The sequence below is a fragment of the Epinephelus moara genome, chromosome 16 (assembly GCF_006386435.1).
Source record: "Epinephelus moara isolate mb chromosome 16, YSFRI_EMoa_1.0, whole genome shotgun sequence".
Lineage (NCBI taxonomy): Eukaryota > Metazoa > Chordata > Actinopteri > Perciformes > Serranidae > Epinephelus > Epinephelus moara.
The window spans coordinates 41,428,069-41,445,229 of NC_065521.1; the positions used below are offsets into that span (position 1 = coordinate 41,428,069).

At 42.9% G+C, this 17,161-nt stretch overlaps 1 protein-coding gene across 3 annotated transcripts in view; it reads left to right on the top strand.

Moving 5' to 3' along the window:
• The first annotated feature begins 10,413 nt into the window (after nt 1-10,413).
• The window catches only part of nfatc2a (nuclear factor of activated T cells 2a), a 29,314-nt gene continuing 22,566 nt past the window's right edge, over nt 10,414-17,161 (top strand). Inside the window, exons 1-3 of one of the 3 annotated variants that reach the window (XM_050066195.1) lie at nt 10,414-10,793; nt 12,710-13,643; nt 13,757-13,925. In XM_050066195.1, the coding sequence (XP_049922152.1) occupies nt 10,736-10,793; nt 12,710-13,643; nt 13,757-13,925 (1,161 nt within the window). In that variant the 5' untranslated portion in view covers nt 10,414-10,735. Of the gene's footprint in view, nt 10,794-12,050; nt 12,335-12,709; nt 13,644-13,756; nt 13,926-17,161 lie in introns of those variants that run through there. The other 2 variants (XM_050066193.1, XM_050066194.1) reach the window with 2 other exon arrangements.

Here is a 17,161-nt window from a genome sequence, read left to right on the forward strand (position 1 = left end):
TGACGTAGCGCACCTCTCTCCATGGTGATATCCACACTCCGGGTCGGGAAGGCGGTAATGCATTTACAAGCTGGTTGCCAACCGCCAGAAAACGTAGAAGAAGAAGAATGCAAGACTTGTTTTGTTTCCGGTTCTGCAGAAAACTCGCGTGAGTTTGTAGTTTTCACCAAAGTTCGTACATTTAATGAAAACACACAGGATTCGTATTTCTTTTAATGCGCATTTCCCAATGATTCAAATCACTTTTGGATGTAAACATAGAGAGGTAACAGTATCAAGTATTTTGAAGTCAAAAGGCTCAGGTCCAAGTGAAGTCACAAGTTATTGATGTTAAAGTTCAAGTCATGTTGCAAGTCTTTTTTGATTTTGCTGAGTCAAGTCTAAAGTCATCAAATGTGTTATTTAAGTCTGACTTGAGTCCAAGTCATGGCTCGAGTCCACATCTCTTGTGCTAGGTGAGCTAGCAGTAGATGCCTTCTTCTGCGCGGTGATACAGTTGGCAGGTGTAGTCCTGGAGAAAGAAAATAGTTCCCACATGAGAGTGCTCACAACAAGATTCGGCTGTATCTTGAGTATCCAGGTCATGATTTCCAGAAAGAGACATTGCTGTTGAGTTTTTCAAATGTTTTTTTTTTTGTATGTGTGTTTAAAGCGGTACAAGCTGAGTGCCATGTAGGTCCATTATATTGGAGAGAAGACGGACATCTATACGGCTGATATCTCCAACACTCTGCAACTCACACCACAATAATCTAGATGGATAAAGAGTCACTACAGGTAAGAAGAAAAATATGTATTTTTGATTTTGAGGTGAACTGCCCCTTTAAGTGAAGGATCTGAGCACTTCTTCCACCACTGACTCTATTAAATCACTAAAAGTTTTAACTAACAGGAAACATTTCTTAATTTTTCTTTGATGTCAACGTTCACGCCTAAATTAAGTTTGAGCTTTTTGAAGGAACTTTGTTAATTATCCATGTAGTTTAAAATTTATAAAAGTGTTGAAGCTTTATGGCGTTTCAGCCCAGAGATGGTTTTCGTTGGACTCGACTCTCAGTTATAAAAACTTTTCCCTTTTTTTTTCAACATGCAGTCAAGCACCTCAGTACTGCATGTTCAAATTAAAACTACAGCGTATGTCCAACTTTTTTTTCATCTTGTTCCATTGCCCAAATGCGTAAGTTATACCATTAAAAGAAACCATTTAACTTAATCAGTCCCATGAAAACTGAAATTCCACTCCAGAATCAACAGAGCTGCCTGCTAACCTTAACATTTGTGGTCTTTCCCTCCTTTCTGCGAGCCAGCTATGGAGCCCCCGCTGGTCCACTGCCAAATCCACAATCCAATCAGAGTCAGAGTGAGTTTTGAAATTTACTTTGCATTTTACAAGGTTTGGATTTTCGGCTTTTAAAAGAGGTAGCTTACAGCTGTTGCGTAACATATCCAGGCTAATTATCACAAGGTCGGCGCATTTTATCTTTGGCACTTCAAGACAGGAATTTGTTTCCAGCTTGGAAACATCTTACACGCTGCTCCCAATGGAACAGTGCAAGAGAAAGAAAGAAGGAGAGGGGGAGGAGGGGGAGACTACTATGAATGTGCTGCAGAGTATACCACAAACTGTCACAGGGTCCTGACTGGAGCACTTAATACAAATGATAGCATGGAACCATGTGGGATCCATATCCAACCTTCAGGCCAGGGCTGGCGACCACATCAACGAGGTCGCTGGGCCTCGGCCAGTTTCCTGGAGAGAACACTGAACTCCTGCTGCACAGTTTGGGCCCGAGGTCAGCTGTGCTTCCTGCGTCACATCTAATTGGTTAATGAGTTTAGCTCACAATAATTTGCATAATGCTCCTATAGGATTATATGCCACATTAAAAGTGCCTGCTTAGATGCAGTGAGCTGTTTTGAAATAACAGAAACCCTCGACGCACGACACCGAATAATGAACAAGCGAGTGGAGATGAAGTGTTTACTACACCCTGTTATGGCTCTGTGTAAACACTGGATTTTGGCAATGACAGGCCCCTCACAGAAACATCGCAAAGCATGAACACACACCCTCCTCTGGCACTATTTATAGCTGTGTGGGCCTGGAATGCTTTGATTTGTCTTAGCACCCATGACTGTTAAAGAAGAGCTGCAGATGTGTTTCCCTGCCTCTCCCCGTGATCTCTAATGACACTGCTTAATGCTTCCCAAAACAACCCAACGAAACCGCCCAAATCACTTTAAGACCAACAGGATTAAAGACTTTTTTTTTTAACGAGTGATTAATTGTGATTGTTGAGGCTGAAGTACAGTCAGTTGTTGTTATGAATGAAGCTGCAATGGGAAGAGTGAGTTTTTCTTTCAGCCGAAACGCTGAATAAGTTTGTTTTGACTACCAAATATTGACTTTTGTGCATCCATATTGTGCTGATCGTAGGTACAAAGAGATGTTGAAGTTATGAAATACTGTAGGATGGAATTGGAAACCTGGACAAGACAGAAAAAAGTGTGGACGAGGGGGGGTGATATTGTTTCATGGGATTTCATAATGCTGTGCTCAAAAGGGGAAAAATCCATGAGCTAGTCGGCCACTTTTCCACTGGATTTAAGACACTCGAATTCTTTCTACAAACATTCGAATATCGATCAGAATCCTGTTACATAACGAGGCGGTTTCGTCCAGCGTGGATGTATGTAGTTTCCATGTTGATGGAACGTATTAGTTCATTCATACAATTCGGAAAAAGAAGGAAAATGTTTTCCAGGGATCTCAAGTTGTGGCAAGAAGGAAATACGATTCCTTATTGCACAATGACATGCCAGCACTGCCCCGACTGAAACCGTGTCAGCAGCGATCTCAGCAGCTGCACAGCCTTGTTTTAATATGCTGCTTCATCATTAAAAGATAATCCACAGATTCCTGAATCATGTGCTACACTCCTTTTTAAAACCATCGACTCCAGGATGAATGTAAAGTCAGAATGTGTTTTGCTTACTGTTAATTCACTTGGATGTTTAATCTCCAGAGAGGTAGGAGACATCTTTAGCAGTTTAACTTTTGAAATGAACAATATTCACATATTCATAGAGTTTGGTTCTGTAATGAGGGAGAATGAGTAGATAAGCTTTTAAAAGTTTTTCACTGGTTAATTGTTAAACGGTTTATTATTTAAAGGACAATTTTGACATTTTGGGAAATACACTTATTAAAGGTGCAGTATGTGTGCTGAACAAAATCTGCAAATGTGGAAAAAAAGTGGGTCAAACTAAGTCCACGCAACACCATACCGGCTACCCTCCCTCCTCCACGTCCTCGCCCAGCAGGAGCAGAGCTTCACCATGATATGAAATGAAAGTAACATTAAAGACATTACAGGAGGTTATGAAGCACTAATCATTTTCTGTAACTGCTTATCCTGTAGGGCGGCTGTTACCTATCCCAGCTGACACTGGGTGAGAGGCAGGGTTCACCCTTGGACAGGTCACCAGACTATCACAGGGCTGACACATAGAGACAGACAACCATTCACACTCACATTCACACCTACGGACAATTTAGAGTCACCAGTTAACCTGCATGTCTTTGGACTGTGGGAGGAAACCAGAGCACCCGCAGAAGACCCATGCTGACACGGGGAGAACATGCAGACTCCACACAGAAGGGCTCCCCTACCCTGGTTTCGAATCCAGAACCTTCTTGCTGTGAGGCAACAATGCTAACCACTGCACCACCGTGTAAGCAATCCAGTCACCAGAAATTTTTTCAGCATTGTACATTTCTGCAAACCACTGATACGATACATTTGTACATTATAATGTAGCAGATATGTTGAAACTTTAAGTTTCTTTACATTTCATCAGTACTGTGGTGAATGTGTGGTTAAATTTAGTCATAAAATGGCTTAGTTTTAGTCAGGAAAGGATCATGTTTGGGCTTGAAAAACCCGGTTTTGATGGCGAAGGCCTCGCTGAAGAAGTCGTCAGTGTCTTTGTAAAGAACAACCATTTCTCGTGGCAGTAGCCCTGGTGGAAAAAACAGTGGTGGGTCACTAAAAAACTCATGTTTGGCTAAAAAGCTGCTGGAAATGCAGCGATTTCTCGCTAAAAAAACCCCCATCTGGTTTTAATGTTCATTGGTCTCGAGCAGTGGTCTGCAGCTTGGCAGGAGTCTTGTTCTGGCATCACGTCATCTACAATCCCCTCCTCCTAGGACACTTTAGAATCATTTGTATGTAATGTACAAATGTCTCCATGGTTTGCAGGTATGTACGATGCCAACATTTTCTTTTTGCGGCTGGGCTGATGTGAGTTAGCTAACTGCTGGCTGTAGTTTCATATTTAGCAAACAGACATAAGAGCGCTATGAGTCTTCTCATTTAAATGTCTGCACAAAAGCAAATGAGATGAAAAAGTGCATTATTGTAAGTCTGAAGACATATTAAATGGGTTTACTGTGCAGGAATTGTCAGCTACTGTTTGTGAACAATCACCAAATAAAGTGAAAGCCAACCCCAGATTTCCTCTTGTTCACTGTTGTTGCGTTTTCGGTGCTGTGTCCGCGATTTTCGTAGCTTCATTTTGGGTGTGTGCTGCTCACAGTCTGGCACCTGATCGCCACCTTTTCATGAGACGCGACCTGTATGCTGTGCCCAGAACCATCCTGAACACAGCAAAACAAAAATAAAATAAGAAAATACACTAAGAGGGCAGAGTCAGATAAATACACCACCACTCACTTCTAGTAGGTCAAAAGTGATGATTGTGAGGGATTACTGTTGTATGAGGCTGTACATTGTGTTTTAGAAACATTAGAAAACCTGTCTTCAGCCACTTAAACTAATTGGTTCAGTGGTGACAGACTGGCCAACTGTTACAGAGTGTACCCTTCATGCTGGGATAGGAGCCCCCACAAGTCAGAATGAGATAAGCAGTACAGAAAATGAATGACTAGATGGATGCTTTACTCCAAATATTATCACGACTGAAAAAGTTAATAATCAGTGTTAATGCAGAGGAGAAGAGTACAATGTCCCTGGCATATAAGAGCAGATCAAAAGACCCAAATGGAGGCACAAGTCCATGCTTCCCTTTGCCCCCTGAATTTCCTTGGAAAGATTTCCATGAGACACGATGCAATGCACCATTTCCATATCAAAGTTCCACTGCTTGGATTTAAAAGCTCAATCACACATGTTACACTTGGAAAACTAAAACAGGGCAATGCTCTAACCCAGACAACTCTACCTCAATGAGCTGTTTTTACAGTGATGGAAAATACTGCATGAACTTGGAAAAAGTGGGCTCTCTGAGAAAAAAAAAGAAAAGAAAGAGAGACGGAAGTGCAAAGTCGGCCGTCTGGACACAGGCGGTTTTCCTTTCTTAAACGTGTGCCGTATTCATTTACTCATTCATAATTTGGGTTGCATAAGAGTTCCGTAACAGTGGAGGAATTTACATCTGGTAGACAAGGCTGCTGGATGGTTAGTTACCCCCAAAACGAAGGCTATGGCCACTGCGGTTTACAGACTCATTGCAGTCACCTTGTTCACCCGGCAGTCTAGCACAGACTCCCTCACTCAGACTAATCCATGTCTCAATCCAAAACAGATCCTCTGATTACCCCCCTCCCCTCTCTCAAGTACACACATTTTCCTATGAATGGCCTTGAGTCTGACATGACTGATGTAAGCACCGGATAAGTCACTGAGGCTATACAAAGGGCTGAGCACATGAAATGTAGTGAAGATGTTTAATTCGAGACCGAGACAAAATAAATGATGTTTGCTGGATTTGTATCAAATCGCTGGATGGTGTGTGTCAGGGACGCAGGAAGTCTGTCAACATAAAAACTTTATGTTGACAGACTTCCTGCGTCTGTCGACATAAAGTTTGACAGCTGGGAGTCTATATAATGACATCATTCTGAATGCTGAGCGACATTCATGTTTTTGTATTGATTTCAATGGATAGGATCATTTTTAATAGTTATAAACAACAATTTTGGAACATTATACAGACCATGTTTTGGCTTAAAATACCTGTTTTTGGTGGCACTGTTCTGGCTGGAAACACAGCAATGTCTTGGTAAAAAACAACCACCTTTTGTGACACTATCCTGGCTGGAAATGCAGTAATGTCACTGTTAAAACTTATCACTTTTTGTGGCAATAATCTGGCTGGAAACACAGTGAACAAAAACAACCACTTGTGGCACTGTACCAGCAGGAAATGCAGCAATTTCTCGGCAAAAAACAACCCCTTTTAATGGCACTAATCCGGCTGGAAACGTAGCAATGTCTCAATAAAAACAACTGCTTTTCATGCCACTGTCCAGGCATAAAATACAGTAATGTGTCTGTAAAAAACACAACCACTTTTTGTGGCACTATCCCAGCTGGAAATGCAGCAGCAGTCTTGTAAAAATCAATCGCTTTTCTGGCCAGATATGAAGCGATGTCTCGATAAAAACAATCACTTTTCATGCCACTATCCAGGCACAAAATGCAGTGATGTCTGTAAAAAAACCCAGCTGATTTTGGTGGCACTATCACCGCTGGAAATGCAGTGATGTCTTGGTAACACAGCCTCTTTTCATGTCATATGAATATCCATCCATATATCATATCCAGGCACAAAATGTAGTGATGTCTCTGTAAAAAACAACTGCTTTTGGTGGCACTATCCCAGCTGGAAATGCAGCACTGTCTTGTAAAAAACAACCGCTTCTTGTGGTACTTTTCTGGCCAGATATGCAGTGATGTCTCGATAAAAACAATCACTTTCCATGCCACTATCCAGGCACAAAATGCAGTGATGTCTGTAAAAAAACAGCTGGTTTTGGTGGCACTATCATCGCTGGAAATGCAGCAATTTCTTGTAAAAAAAAACCAACAGATTTTTGAGGCACTATTCATGGCTGGAAACACAGTGATGTCTCTGTTAAAACAATCGCTTTTCGTGCCACTATCCAGACACAAAATGCAGTGATGTCTCTGTAAAAAACAACTGCTTTTGGAGGCTTGAAATGCAGTGATGACTCACTGTAAAACAGAATAGTGGTCTGTGGCTTGGCAGGCATCTCTGACAACTGGGCTTAACAGATAAATTTTAAAATAAATAGATAAAAAATAAAGTTAAGCCTCTTTCACTCCACAAAGTCTTGTGTATAACACATATTGCCTACGAAGGGGAAACATTATAAGCTTCAACACCCTTACTTCCCTGTGTCCATAAGAGTTAGACATTTTGAGAAATACACTAAGCGTTACATGAGAAGATCCAACACCACTCTTATCTGTGTGGTAAATATGAAGGTACAGCCAGCAGTAGGCTAGCTTAGCTTAGCATGAAGACAGGAAGCAGGAGGAAACACCAAACCTGGCTCTAAAAGTTTAAAAGAAATCTGCCTACCAGCGCCTCCAAAGCTAGAATGCTGGATATTTTCTAAAGCTGAATCTCAGTCTGTATAAGTTCACAAGGGGAAACGGTTTTGCTAAATCCAATCATACATTTCTCCTTCTTTTAAGTTGTAATTGGATTCTGTACTATAAGCACAGCGCTGTACTAAAAGCTCCAGAGCAGGCATCAATTCATGGCACTGCAGCAGTAATGTATAGTTTAACTTGGCTCCTTCCACTGGCTTTTTCTACAGCTTCCTCTCCAGGGCAATATGGGGACTCGTTAATGTTAAAACAGCTTAGACTACCTGTTTCTTCAGTTAAGCAGATGTATTCAGTATAGATTTAAGCTTTTCTGTGTGTTTTTGACAAACTGAAAACACCTCAGTTTAATACTTGTGATTGTAAAACAGTGGCAGTTCACCAAAAACAATAATCTACTGTGTAAACTTTTGCTTTAATGTTCAGATGAAGCACATAAAGATGCTGCTAGTCAGGGTTCAACCATCTCCTTTAATATAACATGACAAGTTAATGCTGCAGAATGATTCAAACACACTCCTCCAAAAGCTTCATTCATTATCTGTTTAGAAATTAAAAATGAACCTCAACAGACGAGACATGACTGGGCCTCTCTTCCCACCCAAATCTTGATGAACTGACAAAACTATTAATACACTTGACAGCACATAAACTGAGACATGACTCACACATGTATATTGGATTTACTCTCGGATTGTTTGCCAACACTGGAGTAAAGTCGTTGTGGGATTTAAAGTAGCATGAAACAGTTCACCGTGAAATGCTGTAGAAATGTTACTGTCCCGATCTGTTACACAAGCAACAAGCCCACTGGGCACAGGCCCAGGGGCCCAAAGTGCCAGGGCACCCCTGGCCTTCACCTGCAAAATGTCACTCAGATTACCGACCAGGAGGAGACACAAAAAGACAACAAAGAGATGCAAAGGAACTGCAAAGAGAGACAAAATAACTACAACAGGGGCAAAACAAATGCAAAGACACAGAAAACAAAAAAAGAGATACATAATGTTAAAATGAGAGGCAAAATGGCCAAAAAAGACAGAAAATGACCTCTAAGGGACAAAAAATAAGTAAAAAAAGGGGTCAAACAACCAAACAGAGACACAGAATGACCCCAAAGAGGCAAAAACTATCTACAAAAGGGGGCAAACAACCAAAAAGAAACGAAAAATGACTACAAGCAGACACAAAACAACCAAAAAAGACACACAATGACTAAAAATAGCTATAGAATGACCCCAAAGAGACAAATAACTACAAAGGGGGCAAACAACCAAAAAGAGACACAAAATGACTACAAAGAGACACAAAACAACCAAAAAAAAGACAAAATGACAAAAAAGACACCAAATGACACAAGGAGACACAAAATGACCTCAAAGAGACAAAAAATAACTATACTGGGGGGCAAAACAACCTGAAAGAGACACAAAATTATTTAAAAAAAGACATAGAATGACCCCAAGGAGACCAATAATTACAAAAGGGGTCAAACAACCAAAAAAAGAGACAAAATGTCAAAGGGAGAGGCAAAATGACCAAAAAAAGACACAATGAGACACAAAATGACCTCAGAGACAAAAAATAACTACAAAGGGGGCCAAAACAACCTAAAAGAGACACAAAATGACTAAAAAAAGACACAGAATGACCTCAAAGAGGCAAAAACTAACTCCAAAAGAGGAACAAACAAACAACCAAAAAGGCCACAAAATGACATGAGACACAAAATGGTCCCAAAGGGACAAAAAATAACTACAAAGAGGGTCAAACAACCAAAAAAAGACAAAAATGACCCAAAAAAAGAGAGGTATGATGAAAGGAGAGGCAAAATGACAAAAAAAGACAGAAAGTAACCCCAGAAAGACAGAAAATAAGAACAAAAGGGCGCCAAACAACCAAAATGATACATAAAATGACAAAAAGAGATAGAAAACAACCAAAAGAAGACATAAAATGACCCAGTAAAAGAAAGGAATACAGAGCAGTAAAATCACCACAAAGTCTGTGTGAGTGTCTCCAGTCCTGTAGGAGAGGTGGTGGGGCCTTTTACATGTCTGTGCCCAGGGGTCCATTTTCCCATTGTCCGCCCATGTACAGTATATAAGATGTGATTTAGTTCCAGTCTGGGGTTCATGGATAAAGTTTGTATGTTTCAGTGACCTGGGGCACTCCTGTGTGTGTGTGTTGACACACCCTTCACAACACAAGCAACTAACGAAGTTTCATGTGGAAATGAAAAAGTGAGTCTGTATTTCTTTTTTCTTTGTGTGTGTGTGTGTATGTGTGTGAGAGACAGGAAACATAAAAAGGCTTGAGCACAGATGATCCAAAATATCAGAATCCTGTTTTTTCCTTGGATGCTACCTTATGTAACTTTTATTGCAATGGAGAATTTGTCCTCATGACTACTGGGGTCAGTCTATGTAGTGGTCTTGTTCAGCCTTTTCTTTTTTTCCAGTCAAGTATCAGAAGATGCGGCAGATTTCCATGAGGAAATGGAAATGGATAGTAGCTTCTTCCCTCAATGGGAACAATGGAATTCTCTATATTCCATGTTCAAAACGTCAGCCAACCGTGGCCACTTAAATTCACTCTGAACACAGAGACATTTTAAAACTGAATGTGAAGACAGAGTGAAGTGTACACGGACCAGTCCAGTAAACTGTGTTAAGTAAATTTCATGTAGTGTATCCTGGAGTCAAACTTCAGAGCTATTTCTCTCTTTTCTCCCCCCGCTCTCTCTCCTACAGTGTCCTACAGTAATTTCTTCATCCCTACAATGAAGTTCTTGTGTGCTACTGTCTGAGAGAAGCCGCAGAAATGCCTTGGCGCAGGAGCCGGAGACGTCATGGATTCCTGAGTGTGGGGCTTTGCAGGAAAGCCCTGAGTCTCCGACATGGACCGGCTCCAGGTTTCCATGGCAAACGCGCACAAACAGGAGGAAACACTGAGGGAATCCCGTTATTTTACAGCATTGGAGCATTATAAACACCCAGAGCGGGGAAGGAAGCCGCTCTTGATACACAAGTAATCCTTATAGAGCTCTAGGAAGGGACTTCATACCAGACCCGCTGCTGTAGCTGCTGCGGCTGCATGTTTTTTGAGAAGAAAGAGGAGTTTGCGCGCAGCTGCCGAGTCGCAGCTTGAAGTTTTTTAAACTTAAGAGATTTTTTTTTCTTCTCCTTTTGAACATTTTTAACAGAAGACAGTTTCTTTTGCTATGGTTATTGGCGGAAAGTAATTTTTTCTCCTTTTTTTTTTTATTTATTTCAATTTTTCACTTTTTTATCCAGATGTTTAGAGAGACTTGGAGGCTGGCACAGTACCACACCATGAGGTCGATGGATCAAGGTACTGCTGAAGTGTTGTGATTATCTGGTAATCAAAACATTTGATTTTTAATTGATAGAGTAGTGTTAGCCCTGAGTGTGTGTGTGTGTGTGTGTGTGTGTGATGTGAGCTGTAATGTCATGTGTCGGCTGTCTAACATTTCAGAGATATTTGGGGATGTTGATGTTTGGGAAGAGACACGCTGCTTGTTGATCAGCGCACAGCGCGTGCCTTGGCATCACCGGGAAGCATCAGGATATTTTGGGGGAAATGTGGAGCCAATTAAATACAGCAGCATGTAATTGTGGTAGCTAAATAAAGTGCTCAAAACTTTATTTTATCGGCGCTAAGTAGAGGAGACACTTTGGATGTGAATTAAAAAGTAAATATAAGTTATGACATGCTATGAAACTTATATAGGAGAACAAAAAAAACATATTTTATATTTTCTGACTACTGAATGTTGGGGGTGACTTACTTATGATATCGACGCATATCCATACAAATATTCAATTATATTTTTCTCAAAAAAACTCTGGTTGTCCTTTAAGTGCTCGAATATTTTCCTAGTTTTATATATTGTCTTATATGGTACATTTTTGGTCACTGGTTGTGCTTCACTTGAGTCGCATGTCCAAATGAATCCGCCACCAAAAACAGCATAAAACTCAAATTCAAAGTTTGCTCATTCTGTGCGTCTGTTTTGCTGACTGAGCATTTACTGGCCCGCTGTGTAAAGCTACAACAGGAAGGAACGCCCGAGTATCTGTGCTGCGTCATGCGTAAATCTGGGGATTCCCTCAGGAGTGCGTTTTTATGAAGTGTAAAAGAGCGCGTCGACACGTTGGTTAATTTATTCCATTGGATCCAATCCGCTGAGGGAACACTATCCATCCATGTGCCCGCGCGTACGCACACACCTAAACTGATCCCCTGTTTTAAATGATAGTTGTAAGTAAGCTGTCCAACAGGTGAGGAGCGCAGTGAGCACCCTGCCGTGTCACTGTCACGTGTCAGACGCCCGGGGGCAGCACCAAACTGCGCAGTCTGTCAAAAAAGCCTCACGGTGATCTGTTTGAATGGGGGCAGATAATTCATCACCTCCAAGCTGCACTTTGGTTTCTGTGTTTTTTTTTCTCTTTGGGCGCATCAGCGATAAGGGGAGGTGCGAACAGACACAGAGATGAACTCGAAAAGTCCGCATTCGGTGTGAAAATAGACCCGCCTTCGATCTGAAAATAACTGCGGCGGGCTGAAACAGGAAACTTGTGCGCTTCACGTCTTGCAGGCTCACAGATGCATCATTTGACACTTGAGCAGGTTCCACAAATCCACATCAGCGCCGCACCGTCTCAGCCGCGTCTCTGTCGCCAATTTGCCTGAAGTCGGAGGAGAGTCGTTATAGGAAAGAAAAAAAAAAAGGAGACAGATGACCTCTTTTTATGACGAGAAAGACTTGGAGGAAGAGCTCAGTCGAGTCAACTGCCCTGATGAGGATTTGGAGTTTGAGTACTTGTTTGAATATGAACCACCTTGCAGCGACTTTGCTGCGGGAGATCAAGGTTTGTCCGGGGCGTTTTGGCAACCTGAGCTGACTCTTGTTCCTCTTTTTGTTTTATGTGGGCTCAGAATTAATGTGTGACCTGTCGAGCTTGTTGATGTGAATTAAAAAGAAAACAGGAAGTAAATTTGACAGGTGTTTCTGACATGTAGTAGCCACGTGAGAGAAAATGTCAACACGAAGAGACTTTCTTTTGTTTGATCTCTTATTTTTAAGTCAGTAATTTGCTGGTGAATCTATCTGTGTCATTCAGAGAGGTGCTCCTTTACTTGAGATTAAATGCTGTAACTATTGATAATAGGAAATATCTCCATGGCAACACTGATGTTTTCAAAGGTGTGCTTTGTGATGATTTTCCGTTTGTCCTCCCCTGCAGATGACCCCAACCTTGCACCTCACAAAGTCCTCAACCCTGAGTCTGAGCAGGCTTTCCCTCTGGAGGTGGCCTCCCCGTACGGCATCAAGTCCTGCAGTCCCTCCTACAGTGACCACAACACTGAGGTTCTCTCAGGATATGAGAACCAGGAGGCTAGACACTACCTGGACAGTACCCGGCCTGCAGGTCTGGCCCTGAGCCCACGCATCGAAATCACCCCCTCCCGTGAGCACTACAACCATTGTCGGGACTCCCTGCAGAACCACCACCTGAACATTAGCCCCAGACCCACCCTCACTGTGCCAGGCCATGAAAACCTCGCCTACCGTGAGCCTCAGTGCCTGAGCCCCGCCAGCAGCAACTCCTCCACCAGCTGGCACTCAGAGAGTTACTCCCCCTGGGCGTCTCCTTGTGTGTCCCCCAGCAGTGGCCAGAACCCCGGAGACCTCTGCCCCAGGTTACAGAACATCCACACTGGTTCCCCGCGCACGTCCCCGGGCACCTCTCCTCGCACCAGCCTAGCTGAGGACGGCTGCCTGGGACCCCGCTCGCCCTCCTCCAGACCTGGCTCCCGCTCCACCTCCCCGCAGGGCAAACGCACCTACGACATGTACAGGAATCCAGGCTTAGTGCCCGGGCACCGCTCCCGCAGCCCCTCCCCCCACAGTGGCCATGAAGATCACAACATAGGTGCCCACTATACGCACAGCAGCCTCGCTGATGCCATGAATGGTTTTGGCACCAGTCAGCCAGGCCTGGTGCCCACTAAAATAGTCAAGACGTCCAACCAGGTTTACACTCTGTACCCAGAGAACCACGCAGAAGGGAACTACTTGGTGTCCTGCGACCAGGACATAAAACCCAAACCTGCTACAGAGAATTTCTTTGTTATCCCTCCGATCTGGTCCAAGCCGCTGGTTTCTAGCCTCTGCAGGTAAATCAGGAAGGCCAGGACTTACTGCTTATTGCTTACACACAAGATACATTTCCATCTAAGCAGCATAACTTTTTCCATAATTAATATCCCTTTCTGTTCATGTTCTGCAGCATCCCTGTGGCCTCTCTCCCCCCGCTGGAGTGGCCAATGCCCAGTCGCACAGAGCAGTATGAGCTCCACATTGAAGTGCAGCCCAAGCCACACCACAGGGCTCACTATGAGACAGAAGGGAGCAGGGGCGCAGTCAAAGCCCCCACAGGAGGACACCCTGTTGTGCAGGTATGGCCATAAACAGAATGAGCCAAGGTACTGATATCATTTAAAGGTCCAGTGTGTGAGATAGTCAGGGGATCTATTGGCAGAAATTGAATATAATAAAATAAGTATGTTTTCTTCAGGTGTATCACCTGAAAATGAGTCGTGTATATCTACATAGGGAGGGGCTCCTCATTTATGGAGACCACCATGTTGCACCACCACCACGTTTCTAGAGTATTTCAGAATGGACAAACCAAACACAGGCTTTAGACAGGGTCATTCGCATTTTCGCATCAGCAGCCACCGTTAGCAGCTCCTCTGCAATGACAGTGTCAGAAAATCATAGACTTTTTAAACATGAAACTGCTTTATTCAGTGTTTTTATAGGTTTAAATCACCAGGTCTGTTTGTTTTGAAGAAGAAGAGACCTCTGTGGATATTTCAGTTCAAAGTAAAATCCACCTGAACGTCAGGATCTTAAGTTATCAGAGAAAAAAGGGGAGCTCACATTAGCAAGTGCTGGGCTAACGTTTTGTCTCCATCATGCCAAACACCATTGCAGAAACATTGATTCGTAACATGAAACTACTTTATTCAGTGTTTTTACCGGTTTAAATCACTGGGTCTGTCTGTTCTGGAGAGGAGGAGACATCTGCGGATAATTCGGCTCATGGTAAAAGCCTCCTGATTATCTTGTTTAGAAATAAAGTGAGCACACATTCAGTTATCAGAAAATACACATACGGTGCAAGGCTAGCAGCCTGTATGCAACAAGCCTAACCGCATCTGAGAAACACTTATTTAAATCACCTGGTCTGTTTGTTTTGGAAAGGACGCGAGCGCTGTGAATAATTTGGCTCCTGATAAAAACCTCCTGAGCGTCTGGATGTTAAATTATGAAATGAAAAGGTGAGCACACATTAGCAGGTGCTGGACTAGCAGCCCTTCTCTGACAAGCCAAACAACATTGAAAAAACATTGACTTGTAACATGAAACTGCTTTATTCAGTGTTTTTACTGGTTTTAATCACCTGGTCTGTTTGTTTTTGAGAGGAAGAGACCTCTGCGGATAATTCTGCTCACGTTAAAACTCTTAAACAGTGAACCCTGAAGAAATTGTAATTGGGAGAAGTTTCAGCAGGTTGCAGTCTGAAATCCTCACCGCTAGATGCCGCTAAATCCACCTTAATCGTACACACTGTTCCTTTAAATCAGACCCATATCATGACTTTAACTTTGCAATTCAAAGTGCTGAATGACTATATGAAGGCATCCTGTCAGGGTTGACTATTAAATTACAGTAGCCTTCCAGTTGGGGAGCCTCAGGCAGCCCTGATGGGACGGCTTGCGTGTAATGGTATTTCCTACTCATTATGCACCCAGTGGTGGTGGTGGTGGTGGTGGTGGTGTTATTGCCCAGGGCCAGCTGTATGAAAATGACTCTATGTGCTGGCTACTCTCACAGCACCTTTCCTATTTCTCACTTTCTGAAACAAATCATAAAGCATGCCCTAACCCCAGACATATGACACACTGTAACCGCCCCGTAGCCTCACCAAAACCCTCACAACTGAACTCAGGTCAGTGAGCAACACAAGCTCTCTGAGTTTTCTTTTTTTCTCTGCCTTCCAGCCTAAAATAGTTTGCTGTTGTGCGCCCTCGCCCCCATGGTTTTAACCACACAAACAGGCCTGTGTTCGTGTTGTCCCTGACTTCCTCTTACACGCTGGTTTGTTGACTGCGTGGGTCTCGTATTAGGAAGCTGACTTGAAGTGTCGAAACGGACGTGTAAAAGAAAATGAAAAGTGCCTGTGGTTAACATAATTGTAGATCAGGAAAAAAAAACATGCTAATGTTTCTCTCACAGTCACAACATGGAATTCAACCACAGCATGTTGAAATTAGTCGTGACACAGAGTTGTGGCCGGCTATACGGTCCAAGAATAGGTTCAACTTCCCTTTCTTTGCGTTACCGTGGCAACATTTCAAAGCTGTTTTTGTTGGTGATAGTAGGGACTTGTTGGAAATAAAGCTTCTCTCGCTTCTTTTCCATTTTCTGCCCATCCCCGAACGCCTCACCCTGAGGTCAGTTCTGCCTGGTTTGCCAGGCCAATCAGATGGTCAGGCCTGGCTAGCCACGGCTGCACTCCTTCACCTCGTCTTTTCCCTTCCTTCTTCGCCTCCTTCACTCCCTCTGTTTTCCCTTCTCTCTCCCTCCTTCTCTCCTTCTCTCTCTCTCTCTCTGCGAGCCTCGTACCCTCCACTTTACTTTTCCTACACTGCTTTCTGTCATGACTCACTGCTCCTGCCACTGCCATGACAACCGGCCGACCGCTCACATGGCCTGTTGAGTGTTTGCAGTCAGCTTCCTCTGTTTCACTCCGTGTGTCAGCTACCTGGATATGGAGCCAGCGTGCTCATTCATGTTGCCATAGTTTCTGCTTACATTCAGCAGCTGCTGTGAAGTCTGTCAGTTCTATTCACTGTAACAATCATTCCTAAAATGTGATTAATGTACATGCTGAGTGAACTTCTTCTAACCACAATTAAAAACACAGTCTTAAAGGGATAGTTTGGATCTTTTGAAATGGGGTTGTACAAGGTTCTTATCCATAGACTGTACATTACATACAATAGATGTCAGTCGGCACACCCCCAGTTTGGAGAAACAGGCTGGAGTCCGACAGAAGCTAACAATGTACTGCTGTGGATGGGGGTAGCAGCAAAACAAAAATAAATATCAGCTCAAGTGCACATTATATTTAGAGTATTTTCACAGTTCTACCCTGCAGCCAGACAGCAATTTTTGACAGGGAACTGAAACTGTATATCGTCCTCTTCAAAGCCAAACTCCACTGAGAAAAACAGTAATTTAACATTGCTGGACGCAGGAGCTACTGGTTGACTGCTGCCTTCATCAGTCAATCAGTTTATGTTATTGTGTGACTTCAGTGAATAAAACGGTGAGTTCAGATTCACCAAAGTCACACAATAACACAAACTATCTCATTGATTGAGGCAGTGGTGCACTGGCGGCTCTCGTGTTCAGGGAGCCAAAATTACTGTTTTTGTCGATGGAGTCTGGTGGCTGTGACGATGGGGGAACTGAAGCTGTGAACGGCTTCCCTATCAAACCGGGACTGTCTGACAAAATGGTAAAGAAGTGCTTTCAATATAGTGTTCACTCAAACTGTGCTAGACTTTCTTAGATGGGATTTTTTTTAGGTGCCAAAATGCATTTTGCTGCTGACCCCCAT